The sequence below is a fragment of the Thermobia domestica genome, chromosome 4 (assembly GCF_964235325.1).
Source record: "Thermobia domestica chromosome 4, izTheDome1.hap1.1, whole genome shotgun sequence".
NCBI lineage: Eukaryota > Metazoa > Arthropoda > Insecta > Zygentoma > Lepismatidae > Thermobia > Thermobia domestica.
The window spans coordinates 230290491-230309192 of record NC_137457.1 but is presented as its reverse complement, the minus strand read 5'-3'; the positions used below and the strand labels follow the sequence as shown (position 1 = coordinate 230309192).

The 18702-nt window shown below is 38.7% G+C and overlaps 1 protein-coding gene across 2 annotated transcripts in view; it reads right to left on the bottom strand.

The window, feature by feature from the left end:
- The window catches only part of Tace (ADAM 17-like protease Tace), a 126932-nt gene that overhangs the window by 80899 nt on the left and 27331 nt on the right, over nucleotides 1-18702 (bottom strand). The window contains exons 1-3 of one of the 2 annotated variants that reach the window (XM_081755544.1): nucleotides 17690-18035; nucleotides 5416-5516; nucleotides 1787-1908 (exon numbers count right to left, since the gene is read on the bottom strand). In XM_081755544.1, coding sequence (XP_081611670.1) covers nucleotides 1787-1831 — 45 coding nt within the window. In that variant the 5' untranslated portion in view covers nucleotides 1832-1908; nucleotides 5416-5516; nucleotides 17690-18035. Of the gene's footprint in view, nucleotides 1-1786; nucleotides 1909-5415; nucleotides 5517-17689; nucleotides 18036-18702 lie in introns of those variants that run through there. The other variant, XM_081755543.1, reaches the window with a different exon arrangement.

Here is an 18702-nt window from a genome sequence, read left to right as displayed (position 1 = left end):
TTCTTTCTGACATTAGGTGCTGCACTAAATATTCGATTGAAATATATTCGTTGACTCTATATGAGATCAGATGACATAAAATCCAGACAGTTTTGGTCTTTAGTTAACCTCAAACTCCCAGCAGAAATTTCTCACCTTAAAACTGTTGCTGGTGATCATAGGACTATTATCTTTAATCAATATTTTTAGCAATTCCCTCCTCATTCATTGACTTCAATTACCATTTTCTCTTCTCAGTCACCGTGCTTATAATTAGTAGTAGTAATTATTGGTACTATTTTCTTTCGCAACACTCATACTCCCATTACCTTGTGCAACTTACAGAGTGCTCTTCTGAAATAACTTTCCTTAGCTTCTGGAAACAAACAAGTATTATACTCCTGGACGCTGAAGCAATGCTTTGTTTTATAGACCAACATCCTTTCTTTGTTATATTCATCAATTCTCGGCGAGAAAATAATGAAAGATAGACCGTACAGTACTGTAAAACTATATCTCCACAGTACTCAAGATGGCTTCTTTCCCGAATACTCCAGTATTAATAACCAATTAGATTAACTCATTCACGTCAAACAACCGCCATCAGACAATTCTCTACTTGATGTTATTTCTTTTGATATATCCAGCGCCTTTGCTATATATTGGTTTGCTTGTACATAAAACTCTCCTATAGGTTCAGTATTTGTACAAGAGCTCCCTCTTCAGATTATCTCTGCGAGTCTTTCATCTTCATGCAAAGAGAGAAAGAGCTGAGTTGAGTTGATTTTGAGTTTAACGTTCCTTTCAGCAGCGAGGCTATATGAGACGTGAACCTACTGATTAACGAGGAATTCGAATCACATGAGCTCCAGCCGGGAACCAAATCCGGATCTCTCACGCCAAAGGCGCGTACGCTAACCGCTTAGTCACGAAGAAGCTTGAGAGAAAGAGTGAAAACACGCTTTTTTATAGTCGTCGATATTTTTAACCGGTTGATTTGATATGCATCCTATCGTTTCTTTAAGTACTTTCTCTTCTATTCCTTCTGTACATACATAATCTTCCTTTTCAATTTTTCCTGTCTTATTATTATCCTGTTCTTTGTTGCTAACTGCAAGCTGTTCAAAGTTATGAATTCATTCGCTGATGTTCTGCTTCTCCAGCATATTTATATTCTTCTTGCTGAACTTGAGGCATCCGCTCATACCCAACCAAATGCTCTTCTCTCTCCATCTCATTTAAACTATATGTATAAAATTTTCCATACTTATTAAATTGATAATGTGCCATCAAAGTATCTCCTCTCGAAAAATACTTAAGCGATATCCTTGATTGAGAAGCTCACGCTTACTAAACACTTCAAAGTATGTAAAGATATTATTTATTTATTTATTATAAACACATTAAAGCACACTTGACAGCCTGACCCCATACAAGGCTATGAAGTTATTAAGATTGTTTCACAGGTTTACTGAAATTCAGTTTTCCGCCCTTATGATTTTAAATAAAACATATTTTCCGTGTTACAGTTTTTCTAAGATAAGGAAGATGAAACATCAATCTTCACTATCTCATAAAAGCTGACCTGCTTTTCTTATTCAAAATCGTGAATGTTACAATTTGTTCTGCCGTTAGAATTATGAACGTTAGATTTTTTCACACGGAATACCGGGAAAATTACTTATACTAATAGCTACAAAGTGAATATATCCAATGATGTTACATTAATGTAATACGTAATTTGTAACAAATAACTTTTCTGTATAAACATTAGATTCTATGCATAATTTAAACACACAGAACTTACCTCAATATGATAAGTATCATCTGCAACTTGAATTTTTGCCGTCATAATTCCATCCTCCAAGTGGACGCTTGCATCTGAGGATGTTTCGCCAAATACTCTACCATCATAGAAATTTTCTTGATCTATAGAATAATATGCATAAATAAGTGATATTCAGAATAATTTAATTAGAAAAAATATTCACATATTATTAAGTAATACATCTAGTATAAACATACATAGCACGTCCAGAAAGTAAGTTCCGTTTCAATTTATCTCCGCTGCAGCGCTGCGATCGCAGTTCCGCACATGCGCGGTAGACGCTCTGTATCAAGGAGAAGAAACGTGCGCTATTTGGAGATCGCTGTCAGTCACGTACGCTTTGTTGTGCTTGTTTACAATGTCGGTGTTGATTGAAACTCCCGCCGCTTGTGAAATCAGAGCGGTGATTCGTTTTCTGAATGCACTGAATGCCTGACCTCGCTCTTAGCGACTTTCATCTGTTCTTACATCTCAAGTCTTTCCTTGGCGGTCAACACTTCAGCAATGACGACGAGCTGAAAGAAACTGTTTCCAACTGGTTGAAGACACAGGCGGCAAACTTCTATGAAGAACGTATAAAAAACCTTGAGCCACGCTATGACAAATGCCTGCAAAATGTCGGCAGTTATGTGGAAAAGTAGTTTAAGAGTTGTAGAATTTTGTGCAATAAATAATTTTTCTGTATCTGTACACAATTTAATTTTATTACCAAACGGAACTTACTCTCTGGACGTGCCTCGTATCAATTGCAACGTATCTTTAAAATCATTCTTCTAGAGATATTTCACAATGAATTTATACAGACAAGAGACAAGAATCATATCCTCTTGCAAGCAGAGTAAAAATAAGTTCCCACTACGTTAGGGAGTCAAACAATTTAAACAAAAAAAAAAAAAAAAAAAAAAAAATTGCGCAATGTTGACAAATTCGCATTTTTTCTTTCAAGTTTAGTTTAAAGGAATTCCTATTAGTGTATCGTAAGAAAAATGTCTTTAAAAAGTTCCCATACTGCCAAATATTGCCCTGAGTTCGTGGAAACTTGTACTCATTTTACACTGCGTTTTTAAAGGTACAGGCACCCGGGCGAATCAAGATTGCCTTTCCTTAACATTCATTTATCACAAAGAAAAAATGGGAGAGGAGCATACTAAAATATACGCAATCTGATACTATTTTTTCAATAAAATGATACATTTTTTCAGTAAGAAAATATTTACTCAGAAGCCAGCCAGCCAGCTTGGGTATGCTGAAAAGTTCGTAGCTTTGCCCCAAAAGGGTAGATCTACACGGGTCAAATTACTTAGTTATTTACTACATTCCCACTTAAGACTGGTGCACTTGGTACAGCGGTGGCACAACTTTCCTACTCTTGCGGATAAAACTCCTTTCGTTGGCCTGACACCTGGTCTCCGCAGCATGTTGGACGTCAGGAATATCCTTGAAATGATGTGCCTTGAGGTGTTTCTTCATCTTTGAGAACAAATGATAATTAGGAGCCAGCTCAAGCTACTAGAAGGGATGATAGACAAATTGGAATCCGAGGGTTTTCATTTAGGAGCCGCAATGTGGGACGTGTGAACGGAGTAATTGACGTGCAAAATGAGAATCCTTTTGGACAACTTTCTGAAGTGTTTCTCCTTAATTACTTCGCGGAGATGGCCAATAAGTTAGCATAATACTGGCCGAAGATACTTCACTTCTGAAGTAGGTACTCACCGAACATCTTCGTTCTAGAAAAACTGAAGCCATATCCTTCTTTGCAGATTTCTGGATGCAGAACTTCTTCGTCCGCGCAGATCAAGAGTGAAGCCATTTCACTGACTGATCTTTGGTCTAAGGATTATAGATATAGAGCCACGTTTCATCCTCCGTCACTAGTCGGGCCAAAAAGTTTGGATCTAAACTCGAAATGGAACAAAACTGGTTTGGATGTTCATTTTTCTGATCACTGTTTAGTATCTGTTGTTTTACGGTTGGTACTCGCCTATCCTCAAGGATCAGTTCACAGGCAGCATCACATGTTGCCGACTCGGTTGAAGTTGATTTTCAACCGTGAAATGGACAGTTTCAAAACGAACTATTTAGGTTTTGATGGTGATGTAGGAAGGACACTGCTCCCCCAATATTCGTGACATCTCAGTGTAAATGTTCTTTGCAGACTTTCCTTGGAGAAATAAAAATTTTATGACAGTCCGACACTCCAAAGTTGTCAAACTAGCTTGAGCTTCTATCAACACTGCTTTAAGCTTGGAAACAAAATAATTACATTAATCAACAGAATTTTATATTTGCCCCATTACATACAAAGATATTAAGCTTTCGTATGAACCTCCACTTAACGTTTTATGTGGATGAGAGAGGACAAGACCAGGAACTTTTCAGCACTCCTTTGTATATATACACATATGCTTTTCACTTTTACAAGATACGCAAAAGATCAGCCAATAAAATACGTTAGTAAACCTTGACATGGAAGTATTTTATTATCATTCGTCTGTCGAGCAAGAATCATCAGTAATATAATATTTAAGAAATAATAATAATAATAATAATAATAATAATAATAATAATAATAATAATAATAATAATAATAATAAGAAGAAGAAGAAGAAGAAGAAGAAGAAGAAGTTTCGTTTCATAGTGTGAAACTACGGTAGACTTCCAAGCTATGGATGCATCTGAGGAACAGGTTCTATATTTGATCTTATTGTTATTACAACAATCAGTATAGATGTACTACTTGAAGTACATTTATACTGGTTGCAATAGATTAATAAGATCAAAGACAGAACCTGTCCCTCGGATGCTGAGTCCATATCAGAAAGCCATTACTCGCTATGCCTTCTTTCTCTATAGCGATAAAGACTGAAACCGGAAATCGTTAATTGGAACAACTTCTGGTTTGAACAGATAGTTGCGGGAGGTACTTGGGAAGCTGAATCGCTTACAAAAAAAAACTGCATCTCGATATTTCTTATCGTTTTTCTTCTGTGGAAATCAGCACTGAAACCAGAAGTAGTAGCAGATTACAACCACTTCCGGTTTTGGTAGAATGTTGCGAGTTATGATGGTATGTTCTCTTGACGCCTTGAATCAACTGGAGAAAACCGCTTGTCGCTAGATATTACCATTTTTGTTCTATAGTTATAAATGTTGAAATTAGAAATGTTTGGATCTTTCCAACTCTCTTCCATGAGAAGGGGTGGAAGTCTGATGAAGACACAGTAAGTGTGTTGAAACTGTTACGTGATTGTGTTTTGATATATTTCTATCATATAGCCTTATTCAATGTTTTGCTGTGTTTACTTTGACAATATGGAAACAAGATCTGACAGAATACTTCTAATTAAGCACGATTTTAACCTATAGTGTACAGCGGTCGAAAACTTGGGCGCAACAAATAATAGCGAGTAAATGAAATACTAAAGCTTCAAGCAGGAAATCAATGGAAGCATTGGGTTCCTATTACCACTGCAGATTAACCTGAAAGATATTAGCTACGTTGAGCTCGTTTGAAAAATTATGATTTATAGAATAATTCGTTAAAGACGTTGTTATTTCGCTAAGTTCTAACGAGATAATTAAGTTATATCTTGTGATCAACTTACCAACAAAAACAGGATTCTCTTTTCCATCACTCCCCACTTCTGTAGCTTGGAAGTTTTTATGCAAAACACCTTTGCGTGGCGTGAGTATTAATCGAAAGTCTCTGTAATAAATAAAATAAAATAATTATTATGATTTTTGCGTATTATTTTCATAATGAACACTGCCAACTATAGTTATCTTCTCGAAGAACCCTCCAACTAGAAAGCACAATCAGCTTTCTCTAAGTATTCATGACCATTGGAGAGATACAAAACTTAGGCTATGTCGCATATACGGTACACTTAAATTTCCACATATTTTCTATGCCATAGATGTTTTACCTTCGGAAGATTGCAGCCGCTAATATTGAGCATTTTTTTAAAAAATAAAAGATGATTTTCAACTTTATTTCCTTCATCATCATGATAGGTTAGGACCATTGCTGTATTGACTTTCCTTTTTCAAAGCCAAGAACTGCGACATTTATGTTCAAGTGTTCTCCTTGCCAAACGAAATGAAATCTTTAAGTTTTACGTCCCACAATTATGCCAGCTAGGCTAAAGGAGACAGTGATGATGAGAAATGAATGAAATGGTTGAATGAAGAAAGTAGGAGGAAACGGGAATAACCCCACACACGATGTTTGTTGACCACAAAGTTCACTTGGCGCGAGCTGGAATCGAACCAAGGACCCCATGCACCAGAGGTGAACACTCTACCACTAAGCCACCGTGACCCCTTTTCCTTTTCGAACAAATGACAATTATATTGTCAATTATATTTAGTATAATTGGTTCGCTAAAAACCCAGATCTCATTAGTTTCACAGTGGTTTCAAGAACAATGAAAAGTTTGACGCTTTGATCATTTGACATTACATATCCGATCAGGAGCTTTCTTTCTGTACCCTTTGTCTGGTTGCAATAGCTTACTCACGAGTGTTAGGTTAGGTTGTCAATTAGTTGGGCAAGATGTTTGCTATTAAATAATCGGACAAGGTGTTAAGAAATTGTGAAAACAAATGAAGGGCGTAACTAGTGTAACTATGTAAAATAAACAATGTGTAAATGTGTTTAGGTTGGAATGGAGCCATGAGTGGCTGAAGTTATTTGTAGATTGGATATGAGCCCTATGTGGCTGAGTTTTTTGTATAATTGTGAAAGTCAGTTGAAGTGTAGTTATCTCTGAACCTTAGTGGTTGTAAAGTGTATGTTAATTACCCAGAGATACACAGGTGCATTAAAGAGTTGAAGTAATCAGGAAGTTGCTTTGATATTCATTGGGAATTACAGTAGTTTAGAAGGTTAATTAAAAATAAATACCTTGCACTAATTTTTGACTATCTAACAATTGGCGCAGTCGGTAGGATAACATGGCTTCATTTAGTAATTTTGAGCCCTTTGACGTGGAAACTGGACGCATTCAAGTTTACATAGAACGTTTTGAGCAAGTTGTTTTATCTTCGGCTTTACCGGAAGACAGAAAGCTTTCTACGTTTTTAGCGGTGATGGGTATGAAAGCATATGAAGAGCTACGGAATTTATGTACACCTGCAAGGCCAGCTCAGAAGTCGTATTCGGAGCTGAAGGAATTGATGTTATTACACTACGGTGTCCAAACAAATGAATTAGCAGAACGTTTTAAATTTCACAACATTCGGCAGCAACCTCATCAGTCAGTAGCACAATTTGTATTAACATTAAAGAATCAGGCTGCATATTGCAATTTCAATACTTGTCTCGATCATTCTTTACGAGATCAATTTGTGTTCGGCATGAAAAACAATACCGCCAGAAGACAAATATTAACTTCCAGCAAACTTACATTTCAGCAAGTGATTGACATAGCGACAGCAGTTGAAAACACAGAAGAGCAGATATCCATATTTAATAGTTTGCCAGACCAGATGACACACGACGTTAATGTAGTACAATCTAGGGGGACCGGCAGTAGTAGAAAAATACAAGGAAGATCTACATATACTAAGAACAAGGAGTAGAAAAGGAAGATGTAAGAAAAATATTACTACGAACAAGCCTGTAATGAATCCAGACCTTGATTTTTTGGAAGACCAAATATTAGGCTGGAAGGAGAATATTTTTAAATATCTTTGTGAAGATTTCGCCTGTTGGATGAACAAAATAAAAACAGGGTATACGAGTATGTCACTAATTGAACGACAGATCAGGGAAATCAAGAAGATACGTGATTCGGAAAGAAAAGAGGAAAATTCTTTGGGAGCCCCGGGAGGTTGTTAGTAGTAGGAAATTAGTGTAGGAAGTTAGATTAGAAATGTTTAAAAAATAGCACTAGCCAGAAGAAGAAAAGGAGGACGAGAGTTGTTGATGTGGTTAGAAACAGTTGTTAATTTTGAGTTTAGACAGAATGAAGTTTAGTTAATTGATAAATAGTAAATGGAACTTGTGAGAAGTTAGATGTAAAAAGGAATTAGATAAAAGAGAATTAGCAGTAAAGAGAAATGATTGATAGAAGTGAAATAAGGAGTTTGTAAGAGTTGTAATTGTACTTGGGTAAAAGTAACAATAAATAGATGAAGGCAAGAAACATATGGAGGCATTGGGTGCTGGTATGTTATAAGAGATCAGTTTGTAAACTATCTCAGGAGATAATAAATTAGCGGGAACCTAACCTAACAGTTGTGTGAATTAGAGAACTTATTCTGAATACGGATTAAAGACTATTTAAAAGTTGTTGAAACCTTAACAACGAGATGACCCTATGCTTCGTCCACGCACCGAAAGCAACGTTATTTTGTCATTACTTATTCAGCACAATAGCTCTAACCCTGTATTTTATTTTAACATGCCAATTTTGTTTGTGGTATGGCTAAGAAATTAAACATTTCAGTTAAAATATTTGATTTATCATTCTTGAATTCTATGTTCGAATTGAACAGCCAATATACTTAGAAGTGCTATTAAAGTGAGTTTAAGTGAAAATATACTAAGCAATCGAACTAAGTCTTACTGTGTTGCTAAATACTATAGTGAAAAATCTCATGATTATTTCAGAGTGAGCCTCACACAGCCTTAGCGAGTGAAGAAGGAGTTTAAAGCGGTCATAGTTCTTGTTAACGTGCAGTTAACTAGTTTGTCCTGTGTGCCACCAAAGTACAAACTTATTTAATCCTTAATTCGGCAAGTTCTCATTTTGCTTTCTAAATGTTAACAGAAAAAAGATATTAACAACTGAATTCTTTGTAGTGATATAGTGGTATGAAATGCCATCAAACTCCTTTATTCTCTACTTGGATTGCTTTCCCCAGAAATACAAAGGTAAATGATAATACAAAAAGAAAGAGCAATCGCGTTTTCAATGAATTGATACTGAAAGTCAATGAGATCTTAAATATTAACAGAGAGCAAGTATCGTTGATATCATGCAGCAATAATAATTCTTAAGTAAAGTAAAGGCTTCATAAGTATTTTCATTGATAAGTCAGCATAAAAGGGTTAACTTGATTATCCATTTGTATTCTGCCTATGTACGTTTCATTGTAGCCAATTTGTCTTTAGTTCGGAATATTAGTTATTCAAGTATTCATTTAACACTTTTATTTAACAATCGCCTTATACACAAAGTTGCACGGTACGTATTGTTCGCTAAGGACAGTGGGATAGTTTAATTATGCTGTGTTAAAGGGCTATGTTGTTTCATATTATCCCTGACCCGTTATAATCACGGCGTGTTAAACATGGGACAGGATTTCCCAGCGTTTGCTATAAGTTTAATATACATAAGGATGCTTCGTGGTTAAGCACTCAGCTGGGACCCTTCTATTTGTATGAATGATTTTATTTTTGATCTTAGTTTGATTTATTAAGGCGATTGCAAAAGGTTCTTAATCAGCTGTAGCAAAGTTATAAGTAGACTTAGGATCGATATGCACTAAAAACCAACAAAATATGCGCTAAAAATCACCAAAAACATACACTGAAAATATGTGAATATGCACTAAAAAGGGTAAATATGTACCAATAAAAATCTAAAATTAAATTAAAAAATTTATTACACATTTAGAGAAAAAAGTTGTATTACTTAACTACATGTACTTTGTGTATAACTATACCCATTTATCACGAAAATATCAACTTTGATCGAATTTTTTAATTTAAGAGATCAGACATTTCATCATTAAAACAGTGTCGCCGTAGAGATACCAAAAATGTGTAAATAAGATATAAATGGTATTTCTAAAAACATGTACGAAGGACACCAGGAAATGAAAACACTTATATAAGCAAAAACAATTTTCTTCAGTGAAAGTGTGAAAGTCACGCATACGTCATAGAAACTATTATTTCATAGTCTAGAATAGACTGATCCGGAAAGACTTGAGAGTGAAAATAACAGATGAGGCGAATATAAAAACTCTTGGTTTTTAGACCAGGGGATCTTGTCTTCTCTCGGTCGTAGTGAGGATCGAGTCTCGGTCGGTCTTGGCTCGTATCCGATATCGCGAGAAGTCTCGTCTCGTTAACTTTGTCTCGTTTTGGACAATACTCGGCGGACTACTGTATTGGGAATCCAGAACATGTAAGTTGTATATCTTATGGTTTTTCTTAATTTGACACATGAGTATGGTCAGGCAAATGCAATCTTCCTTGTCCTCGGAACCTTAAGTTAAGATATACTAGGATTAAGATAAATGACAAAGCGATCGATGTTAAGAGAATATTCAAAACGATTTTTATCATGTAATGCTATTTATTGTCGATCTACTCACAATGTACTAATAGAGTTTATCTAATAACTGCATTATTGTCGAATAATTTCAACAGATGTCAGAATTGAATAACATTGAGACAATGCAAACAACACATTTTCAAGTGGGTGACTCAACGATTGATTCCGTTAAGTTTATCGGGTTTAGAATAGCTTTGTGAGAGTCAAACCCACATCTGTGTAAATAAAGATCTTATAATAAACGAGATAGCTAAGGATAACATCTGTGTCATCTATGTGTTCTCGTAAAATAACTTTAACCTCTGTTTCCCACGTCAGGTTTTGTGGATATGGTACTCAGGTACTCAATAACCACGATATTACTGAGGTAAATAAAGCAGATAAGTGATATAATGGTAATTATCATAACAACCTAAATTACATAACGTATTTATCACGGATTAAGTAACGTTTAATCTGTGATATGGCTCCCCGAAACGAATTATGAGGACTTATGATTGTACTGCCTGAACATAATTATGTGTAATGCATAAACCTTGTGCTTATTTTTATGTGTTGTGTTGGTGATTTAAACTTGTGGTTCGCTGTCAGTGCAATTTGCATCCTTTATTTTGCTAATTTTACTAGTTAACCATGGCTACTACTCGATCGCAAAGTAGGTCTAATAGTGCAACACCGGTTTCTACGATCCTCCCTCCAGTCTCCTTAGATGTATTTTCCGATGGACCGTCTGAAAGTGTTGACAGATTTTTGGCAAATTTTGAACGTTTGGCCGAGATCAACGCGTGGACACCCGATCGGATTAAAGCTATCTTTCCCACATGTTTAAGTGGACCCCCTTTGTACTGGTACAAGACGCAGGAAGAGTCTTTACGTCACAAAGATTGGGCGGGTTTGAAAGCAGCTTTTGAGGAGCAGTTTGGGTCGTCTCAGATACCATTAACAGCACTTAATGCCTATAGGTCTGGTGTTCAAAGCCCAGGTGAACCACTAACACACTACCTCTTTGAGAAGAAGTTCTTAGCGGATAAGTACAACCCCACCCTTCCTTTCAAAGATTTCTTGGCAGACGCTGTAATTGCTATGCTTCCCCAACACATGCATTACTTTTCTCAAAAGATGTTCGCAAATTTTGAGGCATTAGTTCAGGAAGCTTTTACCAGACAGAAAGCTGACTTGTTATTACATCAGCGCATCGCGGAACAACAGCGGGTCGTGTCATGTGACCCTCAGATTCCCGCAGTGGCGTCGCAAGCTACTGCCAACCCCACCGTATATTCTACTCCCCAGGTTAGGCAAGCAGATCCATACGCCGAAATAATGGATAAGCTGGATAAGTTACAGCTCCAGTTTAACTCCCATAAGGCTCATGTACATTTTGCAGAAACTTCATCTCGACCCCCCACCCCCCGCGCTACTTCTCCTGCGCCCTCCTACCAACAGGATTACCGCAGAAGCCAGGACGCATGTAGCAACTGTGCTCAATGTAATCATCGGCACGATAAGCCTCCTCCGGCTAAGGCTAAACAAGGGAACAAGAATAAGGAATCGAACTCGGCCCAGCCGAAGAACGCTAATAATCTGAAGAAGAAGAAAAAGAAGCAAAATGGTACTTTCCCTAAGGGCAATACAAATTACAACGCCTACTATGGACAATTTCCCCCGGCATACCCTCCGTATGCCCCGCCGTATCCGTATTACGGATACCCCCCACCTACTCCTTACGCTTTCCCACCCACTCCCCCTCCCCCGATGGCCCAGCCACCTACACAGTTCGAACCTGTCTCCGATCCAAAAAACTAGAATTGCCTCAGGAGCCTTCAGCTCCTGAGCCACCTACTTCAATCCCACCCCAACCGTCTGAAACCAATCATGGTAATCCATCTCCCACCATTCTCACTCTACCACTACAGTCCGAAGGCCAGTTATTTTATGTTCAGGGCTCGATAGGGAACATAAAACGCCGTTTCCTGGTCGATACAGGAGCGGAAAGCTCTCTCTTGCCGTGGACAGCCTTACCACGCAATGTGAATGTATTTAAGATGGAAACGAACTTGTATGGTGTAAGCGAGAAACCATTATCGCTTAAGTATGCAGCATACATCAAAATTAATTTGGCAGGAAAATCATTTACGGTTTTATTTAGGCTTATTCCAATTCCTAAATTTCCTATCATTTTGGCTAACAACTTTTTGAAAACTCATCAAGCTGTAATTGAATATCAGAATAATACACTCACATTACGTCACTTTGGCTGTCGCCCGGATTCAGAACAAAAAACACCCTTAGGCTCTAATCAATTGCCTCCTGCTGTTGCTTCGAAAGTACAGACAAATCAACACTTTACGTTGGTTTGTAAACAAACCACAACTGTCCCTCCACGTTCTGTTGTTTTCATTCCACTTGACATACCGTTAGGTATCAATTTTAGTGCTGTTCATATACACACACCAATTAACAGTAACTTAAAACGTTGCTTTATTGCTCACACAGTAGCTAGTTCAGACAACATAGCGGTTCCTGTTGTAAATCTGGCTTCCAAGCCCAAACGCTTTCACAAGGGAACGCCTTTGGCTATTGCGTCTGTTCTACCAGACATTCCTGAGTCGTTACAGGTAAACACAGTACGTAAGTTGTTTACACCTACTGATGAGCATGCGACTAAGAAAACGAAAGAACGGCTGGCTAAAATTGGTCACCTAATCGACCCTCAACAATTCAAAATTAACAAGGAGTTAAGTAATGAACAACAGCAAAAATTAAGGGATGTGCTAACAAAATATGCTAGTGTTTTCAAATGGTCTGATACTGACTTTTCTCATATAGATGCTTATGAAGCAACTCTTGACTTAAAGTCTAGGGACTCCTTTCGATCCCCGATGTTTACCATACCTCACCGTTTGCGCCCGAGGGCAAAGCAACAAATATTGAAATTATTGGAGATGGGTATCATTGAATTAAGTAATTCAGCCACCCGGAACAACATTCTAGTGGTTCCAAAACCTAACTCGGACGATCTCCGGGTCTGTTTGGACTTACGCCGACTGAACTTAGCCTGCCATCCTATAAGGGATTCCCCGGCCAATATGGCGGACGTCATTGAGAACTTAGCAGACGCTAAGTACTTCTGCTCGTTCGACCTGTCCCAGTCTTTCTTTCAGGTCCCATTAGACCCTGAGGACCGCCCTTTTACAGCATTTTCCGTCCCGTCCTTAACTTTAAAGCATTCCATGTACCAACTAACGGCCATGCCCATGGGGCATGTTAACAGCACGATTATGCTCCAGCGCATTTTACGTGACATTTTTGAAAATGTGGATCCCAACCACCTCACCATGTATGTGGATGACCTATATTTAGGGGCGAGTACGTTTGAGGAACTGCTGGTAAGTCTAGACAAAGTACTTGCAACTGCACAACGTTACTCAGTTCTGTTCAATCTTAAAAAGTCAATGTTTGGTGTGACAACGCTAAAGTGTCTCGGTTTCATAATTAGTGAAGGTCATATTCAACCAGACCCCGCTAAAATTGAGGCTATTTTGAACATCCCCAAGCCCCAAACTGTGAAACAATTACGGTCTTGGTTAGCCTCGGTGAACTTCTTTCGAAATTTCTTTGCCAATATATCACTGAACCTAGCACCACTTTATCAAGCTCTAAAGGGATCGCCGAAGAAATTGGTGTGGACAGATGAATGCGAGAGTGCATTCCAACAAATGCGCCATGCTCTCACTAACCCACCCCTCCTTCAGATATACTCAACCCAAGATACAGAGCACGCTCTGGTGGTCGACTCAAGTTTAATTGGCGTTGGCGCCTGTTTACTTCAGAAACGCGCCACTGATGCTGACTGGCACCCAGTACAGTTTGCATCATCCCGTCATCCGCCACGGAAGACGCCCCCGCCGATATATGAGCTTGAACTGTACGCGGTCTACTTCGGGTTACGTAAATTCTATAAGTATTTAATTGGCCAAGAATTCATCATCTACACGGACTCACTAGCGGTCACAGCCATGAAAACCTCAAACCACCTTAGTCCCAAATTACTGAGGTGGCGAGATTTCTTTGGCACATTTTCTTTCAACATAAAACACTTGACAGGAAGTAAGAACGGATTGGCAGACATATTGTCTAGGAACCCACTTCCGGTTACACCGGAAACAATAGCGGAAGCGGAAGAGGCCCCACATGAGTATCAAATGCTGGCCCTCGATATAAGAGTAGATTTAGGCGAATTACAGCGCCAGGACTCATTTTTCGGGAAAATTATACGGGCATTACAAACGGAAGACACCTCCCAGCGCCATTACAAACAATGGAAAAAGCAATTCACGATTTCGAATGGGCTATTATATAGGAAAATTAAGGCCATTCCTAACGACAGACTTGTACTTTGTGTCCCTAACAGATTACGGGATTCGATCTTTGATGAACTACATACACATTCATTAACCCACCCTGGCTTTACGAAATTACATCTGCTATTGAAATCGAAGTATTACTTCCCGCAGATGAAGCAGTGGCTGCATCAAAAATTAGCTAGGTGTCATGAATGTTCTCTGTTTAAAAGATCGTACAAACCATCTGTCGAAACAGTGCAAGTTACCGCACGAGACCATTTTCAAGTGCTTTTCCATTGACTTGGCCGGGAAGTTGATCGCTTCCGAACCAGATCAATACCAATACTTTTATTTGGCGACAGATCATGCCAGTGGTTTTGTTATTACGGCACCTGTGAAATCTCCAACATCAGAAGCTTTTATTAGTTTCTTTATGGACCACATTGTGACGCCCTACTCCACTCCATCTCTTCTTTTCTTGGACAAACAAACCTCTCATACCTCTACAAAAACGCGGCAGTTCTTGGCTAGTATGGGTGTAGAAGTCCGTTACGCCCTCCCCCACCATCATCAAACTCTGGGGCATGCTGAGAACCGAATCGGAGCCATCCAGAATGCATTGCGTTTCCTTACCAAGGAACAACACGCACGATGGCCGGATTTTCTACAGACCGCCACTGCTAGTGTAAATAAGACACCCCTCACGGAACTTCGCGTCAGTCCCTTCTCGATCCTGTTTGGAATCGAACCCGTGTTCATTATTGATCGTGTGCTCAATGCACCCGATCAAGAACTAAGCAATCACGAGAGGCTAACTCTTGCACGGGAAACGCGGGACTACGTGTTATACCGAAGGAATCAAATATTTGAACGGCAACGCGAAAAATTGCATTCTAAGAAGCAACCGACAGAGTTTCTCCCTGGATCTAAAGTCGTGGTGCAACGCCTATATGCCAAACCCGGTGATTGCAGGAGTATTCAACAACTATTTGATGGCCCCTTTGAAATTCACAGCCGTCTAGATGGTAATTCATATCTAATCATACAAGATGGGAAACAGGTACCGATAGCAAAATCACGCTTGAAATTGTATGTACCGGATGAAAATCCGAGTCCCGAATTTCAAACAAAGTATAGACAATATCTGTAATTCCATTGATGGTAACAGAGCATTCGTGTAGTTTTTCATGCATAAATGCACCATATACATACATATATATGCTCAAACGCCCGACTTTGTCTCTTGTTTTCGCATATATCCTACCCTACCTTAGCATCCTGCTATTCCGCAAACCCCACCAACCCATGTCTACCCCCTCTACCTACGCCACTATTTAGTGCCGTATAACGTAATTCCGGTTACAATTCTGATAGCAACAAGTGTCAATGCGTATCATTCACTGTACCACGTGAGTTGTATACAAACGACAACTGCTGGAGGCAACTCCCTGTTGTTTACACTGTGACACGGGCCTAGGCCCCCCCCCCGCCTATTACTCACGTCGCTATGCGTGTCACGTTACATGCACAGTACATACAGCAAGTACTACCTTGTATTTTGATTGGCGGGACACAACGCGCTTCGCGAACTCCCACAAAAAAAAACTTACATGCACTTGTCACTACTCAGTAACATTCATTTTCTACATTGGTAGACTTCCCCTCCCTTCCCTCCCATGTAGGTTCTTCGCATTCGCAAACGGAGCAGATGACTCCCTCCAGGCATTGCATGCACATAACCACACTTATATGTAATAACTGTTAGGCCCACATTTACCGTGCATCCGCGTGGCAGCCATATTGGTTCTCTAACACATGTGTAATGACTCAACTTCGTTAGCATGTAATGAACTAACTTGTTATTTAGTGTGATTTGCATACGTAGGTTCTTATACCCACTGCCTGTATGTATTAGTGCATATGCAGCATGCTATACGAGTAATCCTACACGCTTTTCTGATAACCGTATGCTACCCTACCCTTCTTCCCCTCAGAGACAATTCGTCATACGTACATATATATGATGCATTTATACATGCTAGAAATTGACTATCCAAACTTTCATACTTTATTTTATTATGATTGTGTGCAAAACTTAAGTCCCTACCCACAGGATTCCGTAAGCTTATTATGGTACTACAGAAGTGGACCACGCTTCGTGTTACTCCATGATGCATTTTCTGATACCACAACTGTGTATAAAAACAGTTCTTTGTATTGTTAGAGGTTTGACTGTATTCCAACAATAGAAAATGAAAGGGAGACCGGTGTCCCCCGGGATTGTAAGGGATTTGGTTCCCGCCGGAATGGTACAAGTGTACCACTTACATTTGTTTCCGATAATTTAAGGACTTTGGTCCCCCTGACGTTTACGGGCTTTGGTCCCCCTGACATTTTTCGGGATTTGGTTCCCCCCGGAATATTACCAGTACACCTCTTACATTGGTTCCCCTGAGATTTAAGGGCTTTGCCCCCCTGAAATTGTGGAGGAAATACCCACCACATTGGCCCCCTAAATGGTCACAGTACATTTTATATAAGCTATTCCATCTATCTTATTTGATATAATTAATATGCGTAAGTACCTATACATAAACTATCAAAATTCTTGACACAACATTGAGATCAGTTCTCGGCGAACAATACGTAATCGCATAAATTACTTTACGGTTACATAAGAAATTCTTTATGTGCATAACATGCGCCCCCCCACAAATTATGTATCCACTCCACTGTTTCGGACAATAACAAGATATATATATAATAGTCGGCTTATTTCAGTGTTATTTATAACTAATTTTAGGCAACAAATGCATTTCTTACTGGAAGAAGGAGAAAGATTTATAGAAGCACTCTACATAGGCAGAGTTTCAAGGTTAAAAAAAAAAGACATCCCTAGGAAAGATACAACATAGGTTGTATGTAGCCCCTTTCCCACACCCACCCATTTCTTCTTTCTTGCCAAACAGTACAACCACACAAACACAAAAACAATATGAGAAAGTCTCATACAGCACCATGTAAGCTCATTCCTTTGGCAATGAACTTACGTGCCTTTTACCTCAATGAATGCATTTGTTCCCACGTTTCTCATGAAACACACTCTCTTATATATAAAAAATCTAGAAAAAAATAATAAACCGAATGAATATATGTGTAATGACTCCAACTCCCGCCGCGTACATTATAAAAAAAATAAATAAATAAATAAAAAAAATAAAAAAATAAAACACCTTGGTACTTACCATGCAGCTAACAAAACCCCAAGCCAGACGGATGCAGCCTCCATCACTCTACAACTCAATATCAAATGGAATAACCCCATCCACGCGTTTGGTGGCTTAGACAAATTTCCTCCAAGGGTTTCCTACCCTTGTACGGTTGTGATCACGCAGCCTACCATGCATACGCAATGGCATGCATCAGTGCATGCTGGCTCAGCGAGGTAGCAACCCTGCACGGACATTCCACAGCTTGACCTCAATCAGGTCAATGCATTCTTCCCTGCTATAATTAACCACGCTCTTTTCCTCAAAACGATTACAGGAAAATCTTAGGGAGAGAATCTATGAATGCAAAAAACAAAAAAAAAAAAAAAAGAACAATCCTGAAATTCAATTTGCATTTCGTTAATTTCGACTGCCTGTAAGATGAGTTCCTCTTCTCTCTTTCAGATCATGTGGCGTGTCTATGTTTTTGGCATTTTTGCACTTCAAACCGTCAAGGCCCAAAAACCCAATAGAAACGAAAGATGTGGTTACAATTATTAGTGCTGTGGGTACTGTTGGATGTGTATTATCGATTCTGTTTCTTTTATGTTGGTGTCGTTATGGTAGATCCAAGAAGCGCTCCCGATTTTACAAATCGAATATCACATCCCAATTCACGCATTCTCGTTCTCCTTCTGCTCACAATAACATGGACAACCAACATCTGTTAACACGTTTGGAAGGTCAATCACCAAAAACACCTTCGCTACACGATCCTGTACTTCAATCCCGTACTACTCCATCCCGACCTTCATCTCCTCCAGTGGACTCCTTGCTCAGTCCAAGATTTTTCCCATCCACACCATTGTAAATAATTCATACTCCATATGATTATTTGGTGGTGATATTTTCTATCATTCTTATATGCCAAAAAAAAAAATTAAAAACTACAAAAAACCTTATGCTATCTCCCATGTCCTAACCACATTCACTTATGCCTCCTAACTCTTCATTCCCCTTTTCCTTTTCTGCCTACACTAACATTTCAT